Consider the following 21,403-nt stretch of genomic DNA (forward strand, 5'->3'; position numbering starts at 1 on the left):
CTTGTGATGAAGTGTCACAAACATCTTATAGGACACTTATTAAGGCCTATGAGATGGCAGTGAAGGCCACAAAGAAGGATTTCTATGCGGCCTCCATTGTGTCTGCAAGCTCATGACCAGCCCAATTATTTAGAGTTATTCAGTCTATTATGACTCTGCCTCAGGGCAGACCAAACAGTAGGGAATTGGCTATTGCCTCTGAGGCATTTGTGAGCTATTTCGCAGATAAGATCATGACACTCTGCCAGGACCTCCTGGCCACAATTGAGACAGAGCCAGTTTGGTGTAGTGGTTAAGTGTGCGGACTCTAATCTGGGAGAACCAGGTTTGATTCCCCACTCTTCCACTTGTGCCTGGCTGGATGACCTTGGGCAAGCCATAGTTCTGATAAGAACTGTTCTTGAAAAAGAGCAGTTTCTGTCAAGAGCCCTCTCAGCCACACCTACCTCACAGGGTGTCTGTTGTGGGGAGGGAAAGGGAAAGGAGTTTGTAAGCCGCTCTGAGACACCTTTGGGTAGTGAAGGGCCAGGTATAAATCCAATCTCTTCTTCTTCTTCTTCTAAAGGAAGTGGAAGCCCCTTGTCCTTCTGGTCCATTACTAGACCACTTCAGTTGACTCACCCGGGAGGAAGTTGACAGGATCCTGGCAGAGGTGAAGCCTACTAACTGCCTCCTTGACCCATGCCCTTCCTGGCTAGTGAAATCTTGCAGGCCCCTCTGAAAGAAATAATCAACTTGTCCCTTTCTACTGGGACTTTTTCAGAGGCTTTAAAGGAGGCGATAGTTTGCCCGCTCTTGAAAAAGCCATCATTGGACCCTATGGTCCTGACCAACTACCGCCCAGTGTCAAACTTACCATTCCTGGGCAAGGTGGTTCAGAGAGTGGTGCCTGAACAACTCCAGACTTTCCTGGATGACACTTCCATTCTTGATCCTTTCCAGCCCTGCTTCCGCCCTGCCCATGGGATGGAGCTGGCTCTGGTCGCCCTTACAGATGACCTCCATAGGCATGTGGAAAAAGGCGGGTCAGTGCTGCTGTTGTTATTAGATTTAATGGCAGCATTTGATACGGTCGATTATGATCTTCTGACCGACCGCCTCGCCGATGTAGGAATTCAGAGGACTACCTTGAAATGGTTTTCCAGCTTACTCCATGGTCAGGGACAGAGGGTGGCGCTGGGTGAAAGGGTCTCCCCACAGTACCCACTAGAAAGTGGAGTGCCGCAGGGGCGATTCTCTCACCAATGTTATTTAACATCTTTATACACCCCCTCGCCCAGTTAGTCCGGAGTTATGGGCTCAGTTGCCATCAGTATGCTGATGACACTCAGCTCTACCTGTTAATGGACGGTCACCCATCCTCCATTCCTGGAAATCTGGCTGAGGCTTTGGACACTGTGGCTGGATGGTTGCGGCAGTGTCGATTGAAATTAAATCCACCAATGGATGGATTGTGTTTCCCCCGCTCGCCTCCAGCTTCCCTCTTCTTCTCACTGCCCCACTCTCCTTCTGGTATGCACTCCTAGCTCATCCTGTTATCTCTCCTGTGGCCTCAGAGCTGTGCTGCTTTTTCCCACTGAGAGCCAAGCCGTTTTTCCTTTGAGCGCGCTTGCTTGCCCCTGCTCATAGGCCTGCGCCTGGGGGGGGGGACTTGTATGAACTGAGTATAACTATCTAACTTCCTGCCTCACCCCCATTCCTGATATAAGGTGTGTCTTATGATAACTTAGGTGCTTTCTTCAATAAACTGCACCTTTCTTAAGGACTGTTGTTGAGCGTGATTGACTTGGGACTCTGACAAAGTGTCAGGAATCCTATTATTTTCCTCTACCTGCCCCTGTCTAAGATGAGTGGAGAAGAGGAGCCAGTCATACCTGTCACTACAGAGGAGCAGGTGCTGACCACCACAACCCCTGTTCCTGTCACCGCACCGGGGAAGGTTCCAGTGATCCTCACCCCATCTTCGGGCACAGAAGGAGGTGTGGAGAGCTGGCCATTGAGGAGCTCCATTCCCATATGGGCTAACTTATCCACACGGCCCCGGGAGATGTGGACATTAACCCTGAAGCCCTCGGAGGCCAGTCGATATGACTACAAGCCTCCTCGAGACCCTAGGGCCAGACATGGCCAGTAAGGCGGTGGAGAAGAGCGATGGGAGGAAAGGTTCTCCCAGATGGAGGTGGGACAAGTGAAGATGAGCCAAGAACTGCAGGAGGTGTTTATGGACATTCCTCGTGTGGTGGCCCAGGTGGTGCAGAATGAGCTGCGATGACGTCCTCCCGGGCCGCCCGCGGGACAACCAGTGGGTCTACTGGCAGGGCCGCTGGCACAGGTGCCTGTCCCTGCCCAAGTACCGGTGCTTGCACCCATTTCAGTGCTGGGGCCAGGGGGCCCACCAGCACCTGCACCAAACCTGCCGGGGCTCGAGCACCCCAAGGAGCTTCTTGAGGCAACATTCAATGGGACCCTGGGGGAAGCTAGCATTCTTTGTGGTGCAGGTGCAGAAGTTTGTGCAGTATTGGGGCGATCTCTTCCCTTCAGAAGAGCGGATGGTTGACTACATGACCTCGAAGCTGAAAGAGGAGGTGGCTGACTGGTATGTTAGCCTGCATCATGCCCAAGCTCCAGAGTTGTGTGAAATGGAGGCGTTCATGTGGGCACTGTGGCTGTAGTACAAGGACCCAATGGAGGAACAGAGAGCCCGAAACCACTTGAGTACCCTGAGGCAAGGGAAGAGGTCACTACAAGAGTACATGGAGGAATTCAAAACGTATGTGGCCAAGATCCAAGGATGGCCCGATGGGGTACTGGCTGAACAGTACCACCTGGGGCTGCACTCTGAGATCCGGGAGACGATCCTCCACAGCACCCACCCAGTCTCCCTGCTTGCATGGATGCAAGAAGTGGCAGATGCCAAGGCCCAGACCCAGATGATCAAGATCTTCTTTTAAGACCGACAATATGGCCTTTCTTCAAGGCTTTTCCATCTTCCATATCAGGCAAGAGTCTCCAAGAAAGCAGAGCTAGGCTCAAGCGTCCTGCTGGAGTGGCAGGGCTATCGAACCTGGAGGGTCAGCCTCACTCTGAGCCAATACAGTCTACACAAATTTGCATAGCCCTCCCTGCAGTGAGAGGAGGTGTGACCTAACCAGTTTGGATGACTTCCCCCACTGAAGAAGAACTGTGGGTCACTAAATGTATTTTACTGGCTCAGTTGAATCCTGGTAGAGAAGCATGTGCTGAACTTGTCCAGGCAGAGAAAATAATTTTGTTTTGCATGTGTAATCCCCCCCCCATTTAAATCCTTAACACAAATATTTCAATCTCTTTTGTAGACATCTTCAAAGGAGCAGAACAATGACTCCTGCACAGTTCCTGATTTTCTCCAAACACCCAGAACAAGAGACTCAAGCTGTCTCTCGAGCAGCTGAAAAAATGGAAGCTTCGATACACGTTTTAAAAGAAAAACTTCACCAGAAGCATAAACGATCATTGCTTCCAAGTGGTAAATACACAAGCAGATATTTACAAGGATTCCCTGTGGATGCTTGTTGGCTAAGGCTCTTGGATTAAGTCATTATTGACTTTGTGTTATTGTTATTTTGCTGCAGGTAGGAGTTAAATTGATATCTAGACCTCAGAGTCACAATGCATGTTTAAGCTGCTTAAAAAGATCTTAGAAAACTCTATTTGTGCTTCAGGAGGAGAGATTCTGATTTTCTGAATAGCACTTGTGTCCACATGGACAATCATGGAGTTTAGTTCCTAACATGGATATTTTAAAGTATTATTTTGTTCAGTATCTACTTTATTGTAGACTTTATTATCTATTCCTTTAAGTATGCAGCAATAGATTATATGGAAGCACTTTAAAAAACAGCTAGAGGTTGGCTTTAGAAATATGTCTTCTGCAAATTCAGCTGTCCATCCAAATAGGTCTCAGGTCATGATCAGAGGGCACACAATGTAGCAGCCTTGCTGAAACTTATTTGGGAGTGGGCAGTGACTGGATGGAAGACTAACCTAGGACTTTGCCACTCTATGTCACTTTGTGGTCCATAGAAGAAAAGTGAAATATAATTATAAATTAATGAACAGGTAAGGTGCACTAATATCAGCCAGCCCAGTTTTAACAATGTCTGCATCAGCTCTTTGACTAGAAAACTCCTCCGAGCTTTGTTAGACCCATATGAATAGCAGCAATAACAACATTTACTCATTAACATTTATTATTTTACTCTTAAAATAACGACTGGAATATATAGCAGGTTGGATCCTGCCACCTTTGCTTTGGGGGAGTAGCTTAGTCCCCAGAAACACCTTGCAATTTCCTCAAAAGCTGATCATGGAAAGGCATGGGACCCTCATGGATAAACGCCAGAGAAGCTGGGGTCAACTGTTAGGAGGGGAAGCCGGAAGTTGCCTCTTTCCCCCTCCATACAACCCAATAGTTAGAATAAATCCTTACCCCTGTGTATGTCACATGAGAAAAGAATTGGTAGAGGGCTCATTCTCTCTTTTCTTTTCCTCCCCAGAAGACATTTGGACATAGGAGCACAGTAATATATCAGCCATAAGTTTCAACAGAAGGCATGTGTACAGCTCTTATAAATGCATTCAGCCTTCTCTAGTGTGCACAGATTTCTACTGCAGCAGCTTTAAACCATAAAACCAATAGTGAAGTTAGAAATCCATCAGGTTGGGTGGGTGCTATCCAGAGTTTTGCAGGGAATGGTATGTGCACGATTATCTGCCTAGTGAACAGGAGTTGTGGATGTGTGCTTGATGTGTGAATCAAGTCTGTTACCTAGAGCTTAAGGATTTCATAAGTGGCAGAGAAGGTGAGACCTTCAAGAATCTACAAAACTGTCTCACTTCCTCTCTAAAGGCTCCTGTACTGTCATGGAGATTAAGGAGTTTGTAGGTAGGTGGGCATCAAGCTGAAGAGGAAGGGAACAATCCCTTAGAAGTAACTCATTCCTCAGATGACAAACCAACATCATCTCATGCCAAGGATACTGCTCTGCATCAGGATCTTGGTGGTGGGAGATTTGATCATTGAGAGTATTAAGAGAGGGTTCTGTGATAGGTGACTTGACCCCATAGTGACTTCCCTGCCTAGTATAAAGGTTGCATATATCCCCCACTGTCTAGATAGGTCTGTAGGTAGTGGGGGGAAAGGTCATAGAGCACACTGGTACCATCCACACTGAGAAACGTAGTTGCAGTCCTGGAGCTGCATTCACAGCTGTCTATTGATATCCTTTCCCTGACAGCACTGGCCAGTTCATACAGCTGGTAGTGCTGCTGCTGTGGTTAACAGATGCTGTTCTGTACACAACTCTGGGAGCCTGGATGATAGAGCACTTGCAAGTGAATGGGTAGGGAAAGGCACACAGACGGGTAGCGGCAAAGGTGCTTGGAGGGAGTCAGCAACAAGCTGCCTCCTATGGCAGCTGCCTCCCCTTGGCATACTGATGCTGGCCTTGCTTCAACTACCCTTACATGAACTGGATAAATGCATGCTCAAGCAATGCCATAGAGACATGATTTCTGGTTATCATAAATAACTGCATTGGAACAGTTTGCCACAGAGTCAATTAAAGGGTGGAGGTGACCATTCTGAGCAGAAGTTAAGGCTGGTACAAAATGTAGATGTTGCTGTGCCGCTTGGGAATCATGACCACAATGTTGTTGTATCCAGAATTTATGTTAATGCAAAGTTGCCCCAAAGTCCAAAGTCATTCCATTCCATTTTGGAAAGGGGAACTTTATAAAAATGGAGGGCTCTTTAGAAGGAAGCTGAAAGGGAGACTCAGGAGAGTCAAACACCTCTAGGATGCTTGGAAGCTGAATGAAACCACATTAATTGAAGCCCTGACCTGGATAGCCCAGAAATCTGCCTGGGGCAGCTTGCAAAACAAAACAAAACATTAAAAGATATTGATTAGAATCCAGCATTATATTGATTAGAATCCAGCATTATAAACAGCATAAAAACAGACCACTGTTCAAGGCAGCGAGAACCAGGGAGGACCGTCAAGCAATCCAGAGGGATCTGTCAAGACTTGGTGAGTGGTCATCAACGTGGCAAATGAGATTCAACGTGGGCAAGTGCAAAGTAATGCACATTGGAGCCAAAAACCCTAACTATAAATATGACCAGGAGAGAGATCTTGGAGTCATGGTAGATAACTCACTGAAGATGATGACTCAGGGTGCAACTGCAATAAAAAGGCAAATGCTATGCTGGGGATTATTAGGAAGGGGATAGAAAACAAATCAGCCAGTATCATAATGCCCCTGTATAAATCTATGGTGCAGCCTCATTTGGGATACTGTGTACAGTTCTCATCACTGTACCTCAAAAATGATATTATAGCATTGGAAAAGGTGCAGAAAAGGGCAACTGAAATTATTAAGGGGATGGAATACCTTCCCTTATGAAGAAAGGTTATAGAGGTTAGGGCTCTTTTGCTTGGAGAAATAACAACTGAGGCGTGACATGATAGAGGTTTACAAAATTATGCATGGGATAGAGAAGGCAGAGAAAGAAGTACTTTCCTCCCTTTCTCACAATACAAGAACTCATGGGCACTCCATGAAATTAATAAGCAGTAGGTTTAGAACAGATAAAAGGCAGTACTTCTTCAAAGAGTAATTCACATGTGGAATTTACTGCCACACGGTGGTGGTTACAAGCATAGACAGCTTCAAGAGGGGATTGGATAAATATATGGAGCAGAGGTCCATCAGTGGCTATTAGCAACAAGGTATAGATGAAACACTATGGATGCAGTCACGTGAGCATATTGGCTCTAAATAAGCTGCTTGAGTTTGGGATGCTTTGCATTGATCACACAGTGCCTGCTAAGCTGGCATCATAGTGCTGCAGGCCCTTGGTTGGCTGGTCATTCACATCGCTAATGCGCTGCAACCACGGGCCTGCAGCTAGGTTGGTTGTTGTTGTTTTTCTAAGTCCTGCTGTGCATGCTCAGAAGCAGACAAGCACACACATGCTCATGGCCACATTCTATGGGTGAGGAAATGCATGTCAAAGTGGGGTTGGGGGGAAAAGGATGCGCCAGAAATGGAGTGGAATGATCACACCAGTCATGCATTTCCATGGCACACCTGGGCAATAAGATGTTCAGAAACCTGCCATGGAAGTGCCTCGCCAAGATAGCCAGTGGAATTTGCCAGTGGCTATTTAATCCATGTGGGAGTCGTTTTAGCATGAGGTAAGGACGAGTGTGGCACAGGAGCCAGATGTGCACATTTGATCATGCCCATTTGATCTGGAAGGGTGGGATGGCTATGTCGGGCCAAACTACTTGTGTGATCACACCCTATGTCCAGAGCAGTGATGCTCTATGTTCTTGGTGCTTGGGGGGGGGGCAACAGGAGGAGGGCTTCTAGTGTCCTGGCCCTGCTGGTGGACCTCCTGATGGCACCTGGGTTTTGGCCACTGTGTGACACAGAGTGTTGGATTGGATGGGCCATTGGCTTGTTCCAACATGGCTTCTCTTATGTTCTTATGACAATTTAAAATAACAGTTCCGAGACTAAAGTAGTATGTAAAAAGCAACTCCTTAATTAAAGGCCTGGATGAACCGAAACATTTTGGCCTGGTGCCTAAAAGAGAGCAATGTAGGCACCAGGTGAGCCCGAAGGGAAAGGGCATTTCATAAGCAAGTGCCACTACCTCAAAAGCTCTGTCTCTAGTTGCCACCTACCTCACCCATGAAAGTGAGGGCATAGAGAACAGGGCTTGTGAGACAGATCTTAACTGGCAGGCTGGACAATATGGGAGGAGGCAGTCCTTCAAAGCACTTAGAATTGTGCCCAAAAACAAATGAGCAGCTAGTGCAGATCTGTCAGCACTGGGGTGATATAAACTGTGTATTTCACACCCCTGACAATAGCTTGTCTGCTGCATTTGGGACAAGCTGAAGTTTCCAGACAGTTTTCAAAGGCAGCCCCATGTAAAGTTCATGACAGTAGTCTAACCTGGATGTAAGCAGAGCTTGGTGGAGTTAATCCCCCTGATGTGTTTTTTTTAAAAAAAAGAGTTCAGTTTTTCTGCTAATCTGGGGTTTTTCTCAATTTGTAGAAAGATCTATTTTGCTTGTTTATGGCTCTAGTTTCTGAATTTATGTATCCGTAAATGGAGCCACACTGAGAACCAGATACATCAATGAGATATATCAATATCATGTATGGAGGATTTTGAGCTCCTGCATAAGCAGAACACAGAGGGGTTTGAAAAGCTCAAATATGGAACTGTTGATTTTCTAACCAGCACGCTTTTACTTGTTGCAAAAATTAGAGGACTAGAAAGTAGCTATAGAACTAGTTCTTAATTACAGTCCAGTTAGCCTAACATCTCATCTGAGTAAACTAGTAGAAAATGTTATTAAAGATAAAATTAGTAAGCACACAGAGGACACAAAACCTGCTAGGGGGAAAAAATCATCATTCTTTCTGTAAAAGTATACTTGGCAAATCACAGCTGTTTCTTCAGACAATGTCTTTTATTCTAGTAGTACTGACTCTATTTTGTTCCCTCTTATATCAATTCCCATGTTTCTGAATGTGTGTGTGTATATATAAATGAGTTCCCATCTTTAACACATGAGAATAAATTTAAATCCAAATTTAGTTTAACATGTACAAGCTAGGAACTCATTCAGATCCTACAACAGTGGAATAAGGCAAATATCCTGTACTAAGCTATACCAGAGCCTTTCTGATGTGATTCAGTACTGGTCAACTACCTCAGAAATATTGGTAAGAGTGAATGTGTACATTTACTTTCCAGATCTGTTATCCACTGATGTGCTCAGTAAGATAGCCAATATATCTGGATGCCTACCATATACACTACCACCAAAATGCCCCACAAATTGTATGACCAGTAAATACAGACACATCACCAGTGTTTGCAACAACAGGTATGTCTTATAAATATACATTCCTGCCAGTTCTTTCACTCTGAGTGGGACACTCCTGATTTTAGAATGGATCTCCTCCCTTTCCACTGTATAATTTGATTTTATCACTTTGGTTTGGATCCAGCAATGTATAAGCAGAAACATAAATGGACTCAGAACAGTTCCACTTGTGCAAGAGTTTGTGCAACACATCACTTTGCTCCCTATATATTATAGGGTATAAGGTCTTGTGTGAGTGGAAATGCAAGTGGGAATATGCAATAGAATAAATTAGATTTAGCACAAGCAGCTACCATGGTCTCACCACCACCACCACAATTTCTGCTTGTGCAAGACCTGTAGCACAAGTGGGAATTTTGCAACCCCCTGGCCTTTGTTTCCTCACTTTATCTTTGTTTCACATTGAAACTTGAGCTCACTTTGATTATGTACATGCCCATGCAAAGAAAGTGAAGCTAGCAGTAGGGATGCCACCAATGTTCCCTCTAAGCTGTGGAGTCTTGTGAGCAAAATTTCTACTTTGTGAGCTGCTGGCATTAAAGTTGTGAGCGAGCGATTTGGCTGCTGCATAAATTAGTTTGCTCTGGAACCATCCTTCCTGAGCTGAGACAAAAATGTGTGAGCTGGAGGCTAAAAAACTGTGAGCTAGCTCACATGAACTCAGCTTAGAGGGAACACTGGATGCCACCCTCCAGATGGGACCTGAGGATGCCCCAGAATTACAGCTCTTCTCCAGACTGCAGAGATAGGTTCCCCTGGACAAAATGAATGTTTTGGAAGGTGGATTCTGTGGCATTGTAACCTACTGAGGTCCCCGTCCTTCCCAGTCTCCATCCCCAAATCTCCAGGAGTTTCCCATTCTGGATCTGGCAACCCTCCCCCTCTCCCCCAATCCTCCCTGGTGGCCAGGGGGGAACTGGCAACCCTACCTAGAGCTGTGGTGGTTATTTGATATTAAGAGGAAATATTTGGCTTTGTGTAAACCATGGGACTGTTTGCTTCAAAACCTGTTTTTCTGTACATCTGCTCATTGTACAACTCTGTATTTGAGAGATCCCAATAAGAGCTGCGGTGGCTCAAGTGGTTAAGATGCTGAACTGCAGGCTGTGGAAGGTCAGTAGTTCAGCAGTTCAAGACCTGGGTGCCGCATGATGGAGTGAGCTCCCATCTCTAGTTCCAGCTCCTGCCAACCTAGCAGTTCGAAAGCAAGAACTTGCAAGTAGATAAATAGATACCACTTCAGTGGGAAGGTAACAGCGTTCCGTGCGCGTTGGTGTTTAGTCATGCCGGCCACATGACCACGGAAACGTCTTCGGACAGCGCTGGCTCTTTGGCTTTGAAACAGAGATGAGCACCGCAACCCTAGAGTCGGATTCGACTGGCTTTCGAGCAAGGGAACCTTTACCTTTACCTTTAATAAGAATCTTACTAAATTTAGTAATCTGGTATTAATATAGAGGTAGATTAATAAAACACACACAAAATTCAGAGGTACATTTTTTGTTAATGAACCACTGCCATTTATGCATAAAGGTATCTCTCTGAAATACATCCCAGTGAAGAGACTGTGGTGCAACCTTACATGCCCACGTGAGTCACCCATTTGTTTCCAAGAAGGTCTCTGTTTCAGATGTACAGATGTGATCAGAGTTCTATTTATCCCGTTAAAGTTTATGGCAAAGCCATTGTTTATTATTTATTTATTTGTTAAATTTATACCCCGCCCTCCCCCGAAGGGCTCAGGGCGGCTTACAAGGCAAGAAACTTGCTCATAAAAACATCAGATAGTTTAGTAAATTTAAACATAATATAAAATTTAAAAACCCAATCCAACAATAAAATGCTCAAACTAAACAGCATCCCTTCAAAAGTATCAGAGAGGGGGGAAGCTCCATAAGAGCATTTGAACTCCTGATACAATCCACTTTCTTTGTCCATAGCAAATTTTCCTTCAAAAACCCAGTCTAAGGTGTTTTATGCCCAGATTCTAGTGATCTGTTTAAATGTTAAGGCAATCAGGAGGAAAATCACTGTTTAAGCTGTTAAATTAACATATCATTACTTTTAATTGAATGAGATAGCACTATGTGCAGTATTTTATGCTATTTCAATAAAGACGAATCAACTGTAACTAATTTGAATACTTTATTGAGGCGTATGTCAACCTTCAAGTGTGAATTATTGCAGCTAATTAACTATATTACTGTCCCACATTGCTTTTCAAATTGAGCCCTTTGGCATTGTGTAGATCAATGAGGTATTAATAAAATAACTGTTCCCTGTGTAGTGTCCCCACAGAAATGCAAGTGTCTGCCTACTACCATTCAGATCCCTTTTCTCTCTGAACATTTATACCTCTCAAGAACTGAGATACAGATGTATATAATAGACTACCATCAGGCCTTTTAAAGTTTTCTGTCTTCCATTAATATTTGGGGCTACTATTACTATTAACTACTATTGTATTATATCCTGTCTTCTTTCAGAAATGCAAAGGTGCTTAGATTAGGCTTCCAGGGATCTTCGATTCAGGAATTCTTAGGCCTGGAGTTCATTCACCTCCATCCTGCTCCTTCTCCCTGCTCCTTCCACTCAGTGATAAGTGTACATGCACACCCCTCAAAAGGATCCTGTGGCCTCAACCAAACACACAGAGCTGCTGGCGCTAGAGCAAAAGTAGTTCTCACTGTTAAGTCCATTAATTGTCCCCCTGTCAAGAGGAGCTTGATCAGTCTACTTCCTTCTCCTCTTTGAGGAAAGGATGGATCAAAACCATACTGGAGAACTCTGCAATAGCAGTGGGCCTGTTCTAGCTGACTAATTTCATGCAAGTCAGGTGTGTAGAGAAGTTAATTTACCTTCCATTGCAAGTGAAGGTTCCTTAGTCAATTGGGAATAAGGAAAGAAAATAATTTGGCTTCTTTGCTTTAAGTTTTCATTTTGCATATATTCTTTTCTTGATGGAATGCATATGGTTCTGACATATTCCAAAGGTTGATAATAGTTTGAGTTGGGAATCAGAGTTTCAATATATATACGATTTCCCAGTAAATATATGACTTTCTTTTTAAAATCTTACTTTTGGGACAAGTTTTTCATAAATCTATTACTGAAGGAATTTCTAGTTGTAAGTCTGTAAACTGATCTTTTGTGATTATTACTTTAAGCTAATTGGGGTTTTTTTTTAATTATTTGCAAGGGAACATCCTAGATGGGGAGCTTCCAACACACCGCTGGCCAGATGGCTTCCTCCAGTTTATGAAGATGGACTAAGTCAACCCAAAGGATGGAATCCAGGTTTCTTACATAATGGATTTCCATTGCCATCGGTTAGAGCATTTGGAATTGTTTACAAATTTATAGTAATCCAATGGTTCTGCAACTGGGTGACAGACCCAGTTTGTAGAAAGAGGGCATGGAGAGCATGAAATTCCAGGTCTAGTGTAATGGTTAGAGTGAGGAGACCCAGGTTCAAATCTCAGCTCATCTATGGCCCCTGCCACACGGGGGGGGGGGAAGCGCGGCCAAAGTGCAGCTCTTTAGAGCCGCACCATAAGAGACACGTGGCAGCGGGATCACCTGACAGGCCCCGTGAGCCGCCGGGCAGTTGCTCCCCGGCACAATCAGATGCCGGGGGGGGGGGAGCCACGGAAGGGAGTGCAAGGCAGCAGGCTGCACATGTGTGCGCATGCACAGTTCGGCTGGGAGCCTCAATTGCTCCTGAAGATTGGCGTGCCGGCGATCTCACGGCCGCACTTGCTGCGCCATTTCAGGTAGGTCCTACCTTTTTCGAGTTTTTTTTTCTATGCGCATTTTCAGCCTAAAGGGCCGGATCGGGGACAGGTGCGCGCCGCTTCCCAGATGTTGCTGTGTGATCGTGCCCGTTTGCTGCGCCCCCAATCCATCCCTCTTCCGGGCCTAAACCTGCCGTGTGACCAAGGCCTGTGAATATCATTTGGTGACAGTGGACTAGTCACTCAGGTGGATCCTACCCCTATCCTCCTACTCCATTGAGTAAAATTTGAAAGCTTCCTTCAGCCTAAGGAACATTCCTCCAACTTAAATGGCTCTTCCTCTAGAGGAAAAGACACTTAAATTGGAGGTAGTTTTCTTAGGCTGGAGAAAGGTTCCTTTGAGAATGTTTGGCTCTACCACACTATTTCTCAGCCTAGCCTAACTTGCAGAGTTACTATGAAGAATGGGGGGAGGGGCAACGTATAGTACCATCTTGAGAGGAGGAGTTGACAAGCATGAAAAGATAGCATCCTGAAGGAGACAGTGCATTCCTCAGCATACAGCCAAGACCTGGATAAACTGGATGCTCCCAGGCAAAGGACTTTCACTGATCTCTGTTTGTATTGGTGTTGTTTTTTTTTGTTCAGTCGCACAGTCGAGTCCGACTCTTCGCGACCCCATGGACCAGATCACACCAGGCCTTCCTGTCTTCCACCATCCTTTGAAGTTTGCTCAATTTCATGTTCGTTGCTTCTATGACACTGTCTAACCATCTCATCCTTTGCCGTCCCCGTCTTCTTTGACCTTCAATCTTTCCCAGCATCAGGGTCTTCTCCAGTGAGGAAGACTATACCCTCATTGCTTAATCATCCTAAGATGCTCTTGAAAGAAGGAAGCTTAGAATTAGCTGCCACTTTATTTGTAACAAAGTTTGAATGATCATAGTTGTCAGGTTTCCCAATCAAACACTCAACAACGTTCCTAGATAAAGTCCAGTTTATTGATGTAAGTACTGGTGGTACCATGAATTCTTGAGTCAGGAATAACCAAAAGCAAAATGGTGGTTACAGATATACCCCCTTCAAACCAGACAAACTCAATAAGCAAGCACCTACAAGCGTGGGTAAAAAGCAGCAGTTAGATTCCCAGCAGGAAAAGTGGAGGAGGGAGAGCCAAGCCTTCAAGGACACTAGGCAGATAGCAAAGGCAGCAGAGACACAGGGGTGGAGGAGGGTGCCGGAGAGGATGGAGGAACACAGAGGCCAGGCACCCCCTCCTACATTCTAAGGCATGGCAGCTTCAGGTAACAATAGTTTTCTCAAAAACTGGTATTTTTATTACTAAAATTAGTACTTCTTCCTCTTAAACAGTATCTATATATCTAATTCTGAACAGTCCCCTCTGCGTGCGGATACTTATTTCCACAGACAGGGGGCATAGTCCCTCAACTGGTTTTTCTACAGACAGGACTCTGTGGGTCTGCAGAAAAATCCAAAAAGTTTTAAAAAATCTCAGGGAGGGTTGAATCCTCCCCCATACCTTTTGAAATTGCCACCACAGGGATCTACTCCAGGTCCCACCACATCAACAGTGAGAGATAGACTGGCTGATACCTGGGGGTGGGGGGGAAGCAAAAAAGCAGAACTGGATCTGGGATTGGGGAGGATTCTTCCTGCAGTATGAAGAGTGAAATAGCAGGGGGTTTAGAGCCTGGAGATTCTGTGGTGAAGTCTGAGGAGTGCAGAGTTTGGGCAGGGGAGAGGCCTCAGCTGGATATAATGCCACAGAGTCCACCCATTCTCTCCAGGGGAACAGATCTCTGTTGTCTGTTCATTTGTAATTCTGGGGGGTCTCCAGGTTCCACCTGGAGGCTGGAAAACCTAGACATAGCAGCACCCTCTGGGTGACTTGATACCACCTGCCTTGCATGATTCACCTAGGCCTGGCTGCTTGCTACTGTTCAACAGCAGCCACCCTATGAAAGCCAGTGTAGTATAATGGTCAGAGTTTCAGAGTAGGGTTTGTGAGACCCAGGTGTAGATCCCCATCTTGCTGTGGAAGCTCACTGAATGATTTTGGACCAGTCACATACTTTCAGGCTAACCTACATCATAGGGTTGTTATGTGGATAAAAAGGAGGAGAGAATAATGTAAACTGCTTTAGTTCTCACTGTGGAGAAAGACCATAATTTTCCTAAGTAGAAGCTGCAGGGGGAAAGGAGATGGAAAGCTGAAGACAGAGGGGCAGATAAAAGTAGGTTGGTGGGAAGGAGATAGGGATGCCAACTCCAGCTTCGGAAATTCCTGTATATTTGAGGGGTGGAGCCTGGTGATGGTAGAGATTGAGGTGGGGGGGAACTTCAGACAGATGTAATGCCATAGACTCATCCTCCAGTCATTTCCTCTAGGGGGACTAATGCTGCCAACCTCCAGGTGATGGCTGGAGATCTCCTGGAATTACAACTACTCTCCAGATGACAGAAATCAGTTCCCCCAGAAAAAATGGCTGCTTTGAAAGGTGGAGTTTATGGTATTATACCCTGCTGAGGTCACTTCCCAGCTCAAACCTCATTTCCCCAAGGCTCCAACCCCAAATCTCCAGGAATTTCCCAACATGGAGCTGGAAACCATCAGAGGAATTGATCTCTGTATTTGGATGATCCATTGTAATTCCTGGAGAGTGGCTGCTGCCACTGCTGCTGGGGGGGAGTAGGTGGGAGGTCGGGAGAGTGATGGGGCAGAAAGAGTGATGGGGTGGGGCAGAAAGTGTGTGTGTAAGAAAAGAGGTGGCAGGAGGGAGAAAGAGCGTGAGAGAAGTAGGGGGAGGGAGAAGAAGCAGAGGTGGGGGCAATAGGATAGCCACTCCCACAAATTTCTTGTGAGTCCCCACTTGTAATTTATATAAAAGCAAACTGAAAACTAGTAATATGTTAATATTCCAATACAGAATATCAGAACCATTATGAATTAGAGATTATTTAAGGCAAATCTTTTATTACTTTGAAGCATATAGCTAGTGTAAAATGAAACATTTAATACTATAATAATGGTCTTCATGCTGTGGAAATAAAACTCTACTGTTACAAGTGTCACAGAATTCAGTTTGTGTCAATGGGATCTTCTGCTAGCCACCTTCAATATAGCAAGACAATCCTTCTTCCAACTTCTCAAGAAAAGGACAACATACCTGAGGTCCTTCTATTCCATTGTAGCAGTTGTCTTCAACCCAATGGGTCAAGGCCCTCAGGTGGGTTACAAAGCCACAACTGCTGAGTTGCAAATCCCTATAAAGCCACCATTTTTGCTGCCATTTAGGACTTGCTGCAACCTACACATGCCTGCAATGTTCCCTCTAATCTGTGGAGTCTTGAGAGCAAAAATTCTACTTTGTGAACTACAGGCATTAAAGTTGTGAGTGAAAGATTTGGCTACTGCATAAATTAGTTTGCTCTGAAAAAGTTATTGGGCTGAGGTACATAGAGAAATGGAAAAAATTGTGAAATGTAATTTTAAGAAAGAACCTGAAATACTATTGTTGGGACTTAAAATGGAAGAAGTCAATGTGGGGAAAAGGACTTTGATGTGGTACATGATTACAACGGCCAGAATGACTTATGCTCAGTGTTGGAAACAAGACAGAATTCCAGAAATTGGGGATTGGATAAGGAAATTATTGTTTATGGTTGAAATGGACAAAATGACAAGGAAGCTTAAGAATCTTGAAGCAGAAGAATTTTATGCGGATTGGAAAGATTTTAAAGATTACTTAGAGAAATATTGGGATGTAAAGGACAATTTAATTTGCTTTGTTATTGAAAAATGTATGTTATTAGAAGAAAGTTATCTATAAGAGAACAATAGGTGAAAGAAATGTTACCGGTAGATTATGACTATAAGATAAGGGAAAATAGAGGTAAATTTAAGGAATGGGCAGGAGGTTGGAGCACTGTGGGAAGCCAAGGGGGGGGGAGAGGATTAGAAGAAAAGGATGTATAACAACTAAGAATATATATGTGTGTATGTGACTTAATAATATATCCTAATAAATTGTTTTTGAGGGGAAAAAAATTAAAAAAATTAATTAGTTTGCTCTGGAGCCATTCTTCCTGAGCTAAGGCAAAAATGTGTGAGCCGGAGGCTAAAAAACTGTGAGCCGGAGGCTAAAAAACTAGCTCACACCAACTCAGCTTAGAGGGAACACATGCATTGAGAGTAAGATTGCCACTTCTTCTGCCTTTCTTTGCATGCAAACATTCAGTATAGCAACAAAAGACACTCACTGGTTGGAGAAGCCTCCACGGTGGCTCTGAATCTTGGCTTGTGCCTTCCTACACTACACTGGCTTTAGTGTCAGTTGTTGTTCTACCTGATTAGAGATGTAATATCTGACTTTTAAAGGGGCTACCTTAAGATAATTAGAAATAAACTTATCATTTTATAATTGTATGAAAAATATATCAGTATATATTTGACCACCTCTAACATATCGTTTCCCAGTTTCAGAACAAAAACATCAGACGGTGAAAATATTAAAAGTAAACCAGCGAACAGAAAAAGACAGATCCATATAGAACAGTACACATTCTGGCAAAAACAATGAACTGCATTGCTGCTTTTGCTCACTTAAGCTGTTTTATCATTTATGAGAAGTAAACTGTATGATTCATAGCAACTAAACTGACTCTTTGTTCCCCAGGTACGTGAAGTAACAAGAAAAATTATTGAGGCATCTAATGAGGCTGTTACAGAAGATGAGCGACATTCTGATATTTTCATTGTCTGGGGGCAATATATAGATCATGACCTTGCTTTTACACCTCAGAGTACAAATCAGCCTTCCTTACTGGGAGAAGCAGACTGTCAGAAGACTTGTGAAAACCAAAGTCCATGCTTTCCAATACAGGTACAATTTTCCTAGCTATTTAGCTTTCTTTCAGAGCTTTCTTTCAGAGTGCATCAAAAGGAGTGTATCAAAAGGAGGGCTAGCATGCCTAATTTCTATTGCCCATTATCATTCTGAGATTATTACAGCACAGGATTTTGTTTTAGTGGTCAACACTGGGGTCCCATTCTATAATTTTATTCACAGTATATATACCACCTGCAACTTCACATGGAATGAATGGTAACTGGGCCTTGTTGGGTGAAATATTTAATAAAAGCAACTTTCCAGACAGTGCTTACCTCTTAGTGGGTGATTTTAATGCAAGAATAGAGCCAATGATGATAATTTAATCCAAAAACTGTATGGTGCAAAAATTTCCTTAGTCCCTGGTGGTTTTGTTGGTCATCGAAACATGTGGTAATAAATACCAATGGTGTGAGTTTGGCCACTTTTGCTATCCAAAAGAATTTAGTAATTTTAAATGGCCACCAGATAATTAATCCAAGCAGGGTTTATACTGTTTTGAGCTTCAAGGGAGCTAGGTTATTGATTATTTTATTGTTTTCTCCTTGTCTGAGTTCATCAGATAGCTTCCTGGGAGTTTTGTCCTTTGGGGGCAGTGATTATCTCCCTATTGTATTGTGTATGAACATGTCATGTCCAACTCTGTAATCCGGCAAGACTGTATATCCCAGAATAAAAACTCCCTATGTTGAATATGCTGCAATGACAATGTTGCTTGCTTGGCCCAAGATATGATGGCCTCCCCAGAACTGTTATCTAAGGAGATCATTTCTTGGATCTGATGTAGCTAGGAGTTCTCTCGCTATCCTGTGTAGGCTATTGTGCCTCTGGCCCAGAAGGATTCAGGTATGTGGTTTAACAAAGAGTGCAGGCTTATCAAAAGAAAACTACAGCAAAAACATACCCTGTGAGGTAGGTGGGGCTGAGAGAGCTCTAACAGAAACTGCTCTTTTTCAAGAACAGCTGTGCCAGAACTATGGCTTGCCCAAGGTCATCCAGCAGGTGCAAGTGGAGGAGTGGGGAATCAAACCCAGTTCTCCCAGATTAGAGTCCGCGCACTTAACCACTACACCAAAAACTAATGACAACTTGGCATTTGGGGCAATTATCAATATGGGCACAATACACATGGCAACATTCCCTTCTGTATTCATTCAGAAATCTAGGAGTGATATTTTTAAACTTGTTTGCTACTACTAGGGAACTTTTTACTTCTGAGATACTTTAACCAGTTGACCCTCTTCCAGACTGGCCTGTGATGACGCCTTCTCAAACTGAAGTGTTGATAAATTGCCCCTGCTCAGGGAAGGTCCCCAGAACAGATGTTATCCCAAATGAATTTTTCAAATTAAATCCATCTTGTTGAGCAGAGATCCTTGCTCTGCTGTTTTTGCAAATAAACATGTCTGGGGTCATCCCAAAATTTTGGAGGCACACAATAATAGTTCAGGTCTTCCAGAAAGGTCAACACTCAGATTCAAGCTGCTATTGTCCAATTAGCTTATTATCATGCTTAGTCAAATGATACTCTTTATATTTGCTGGATATCTTAACTGATTGGCTTGAACAAGGTGACATTCTGGGCCAGGAGCAGATAGAGTTTAGGAGGGGTAGTTCAGCTTTGGACTACTGACTATTTTTGTATTGTCTGAAAAACACACTCATTTCCCAAATGGCACCCTTTACATAGGATTTATTGACCTGAAAGGGGCTTTTGGCACCATCCCTAGAGCAAGACTCTGGGAAATGCTGTGACACCTCACAATTGATAGAAAGCTGCTATGGCTCATTCAGGAACTTCACGCAGACCTTACAGCTCAGGTCTGCTGTGACTATGATGGCAAGCTGACTGAGCCATTTAATCTCAATAAACGGGTTAGGCAGGGCTGCCTTTTGGGCCCATTTTTGTACAACCTTTATGAATGATCTTTTGACTCTCTTTAATGACCTTTGTCATCTACTCCATTTGGCCAATTGCAGTATTCTAGTTTTGCTTTCCACTGACAATACTGCTCTGCTGATTCAGACTAGAGCTGCTCTGCAAAGATCATTATTCCCCCCAAAAATATTGCATTAAGGAAGGTGTGATGAACTACATATAAAACACTGTTTTCCTAATGCAGTGAAATCAGAGAAAAGGAGCAGCCTGTCACTCAAGCTCAGTGTTCTTGAGCAGAGTCCCTCTGGAGGCATGGGTTTGAATCCCACTGCTAGCACCAATTATGACAGATCCCCTATTATTCTCCCCACTCTGAGGCAGATTTTTCCTGCCAAATTCTTAGTTCCCTTCAGGTACAGAGCTAGCCCCCTGTAGCATTATAATATTTGCAATTTTATAAATCTGAATGTCCCACCCTGTGACTGAATCTAATTTGCCTTTTGCCTAGCCCAGGAACTTGTCAGGAGAAAACAGGAGCCCTCTTTTTAGATCCCTTGAAATGGCACTGGAGCCAGTGTACAGTGAACAATAATAAAGATTTTATTTAATAGGCAGGGATTGTATGGGGTAGTCAGGAACTGGAAAGACTGAGGGAAACATTGTTGTTAAAACAGTATATATTTCAGTTGACAGACAAGATGGTGTTGTAGCAGCTTATTTTTTGAATTCTTGGTTCTTATCAGTGAGAGATGGTTGACTGAGTACTTAAATTTCAGTTACAATATAGTTTTCTATTAACTGTATATAGCTTTCTGTTAACTGTTCAGGTTTTCTGGAAATTGTTCACTCTTTTTGTGTATCAAATTCTTTCCCCTTTTCTGACATCAGTGTCTCTTCTTTCCCCCAAGTAGTCTATAACCGTTTCCTTTCACAACAGACCAGGGACTGCCTCAATGCCAATTCCCTGTAGAAATGGACAGGAGTTATTTCTTCCCTGAAATATAATCCTATTCCTCTTGACCTGATTGGGAGCTTCAGTCTGTTACCCAGTCACTCTTTACCAAAATCTCAAACCCTAATTTTTGGCGTCTGTATGAAAACATATTTCAGCCTAAGCTGACACTAAACGTTGAATTCTTAGATGGAATTCTTTCTCCGGTTATTCAAAAGGTGAACCTGTGAGACCAGGGGTCATTTCCTGCAGGAGTGCACAGGAGCAGAGCTCCAGCAGTAAAGAGGCCAGGGGGCGGGCACATACAACAAGCCCCACCCCCTGCTCCCAGCAGTCCTCAGTCAGAGCAAGAAGCAGCCAGGTAAGTTGCAGAGCCTCCCCCGGTCCGAAACAGTCCAGTGGCACCTTTAAGACCAAGTTTTATTCAGGTACAAGCTCTCCCTCCTCTGCAAGGACAGATCTGCACGTTCCCCCCCCCCCAATAGCTAGCAATCCAAAACAGTCCAGTGGAACCTGAGAAGTGGGTGTTGCCTTCTGACACACTTCCGGTGATGTCAGGGGGTGTGGCATATGCAAATAAGTCATGCTAATGAGTTATGCTAATGAGCTCCTGCACCTCTTTTTCTACAAAATGACCCCTGTGTGTGACAGACTTTTAGGCAGACTCTTCAGATAGCCACTCCTATAGCTGAACTTTTCCTTTACTGAACAGTAAGTGCTGCTGAGCACAAAGCCAACTCCCTCAGCACATAGTTGATCTTATATTTCCCTCAGCTGGTGCTGGCCAATCAGAGAAAAGGAGTAGCCTGACACTCAAGCTCAAAATTCTACAGCAGAGTTAACCATTCACCTCCCTTCTCTGATTTTGCTGCATTAGGAAAACAGTGTTTTAAATGTAGTCTGTCACAGAAGGCCAGAAAATAAACTACTAGAAAACTAAAGTAGTTAATTTCTCGGGGGGGGGGGGGGCCCGC

General features: G+C 44.0%; 1 protein-coding gene across 1 annotated transcript in view; it reads left to right on the forward strand.

Moving 5' to 3' along the window:
- Positions 1–1,846: 1,846 nt before the first annotated feature.
- Positions 1,847–21,403, forward strand: part of TPO (thyroid peroxidase) — a gene marked incomplete at its 3' end in the record, with an annotated part of 92,662 nt that continues 73,105 nt past the window's right edge. The window contains exons 1-5 of the mRNA XM_015423094.1: positions 1,847–2,130; positions 3,336–3,505; positions 8,822–8,954; positions 12,154–12,283; positions 17,386–17,592. Coding sequence (XP_015278580.1) covers positions 1,847–2,130; positions 3,336–3,505; positions 8,822–8,954; positions 12,154–12,283; positions 17,386–17,592 — 924 coding nt within the window. The remainder of the gene's footprint in view (positions 2,131–3,335; positions 3,506–8,821; positions 8,955–12,153; positions 12,284–17,385; positions 17,593–21,403) is intronic.

Source organism: Gekko japonicus, unplaced genomic scaffold (assembly GCF_001447785.1).
Source record: "Gekko japonicus isolate JY-2015 unplaced genomic scaffold, Gekko_japonicus_V1.1 scaffold465, whole genome shotgun sequence".
NCBI lineage: Eukaryota > Metazoa > Chordata > Lepidosauria > Squamata > Gekkonidae > Gekko > Gekko japonicus.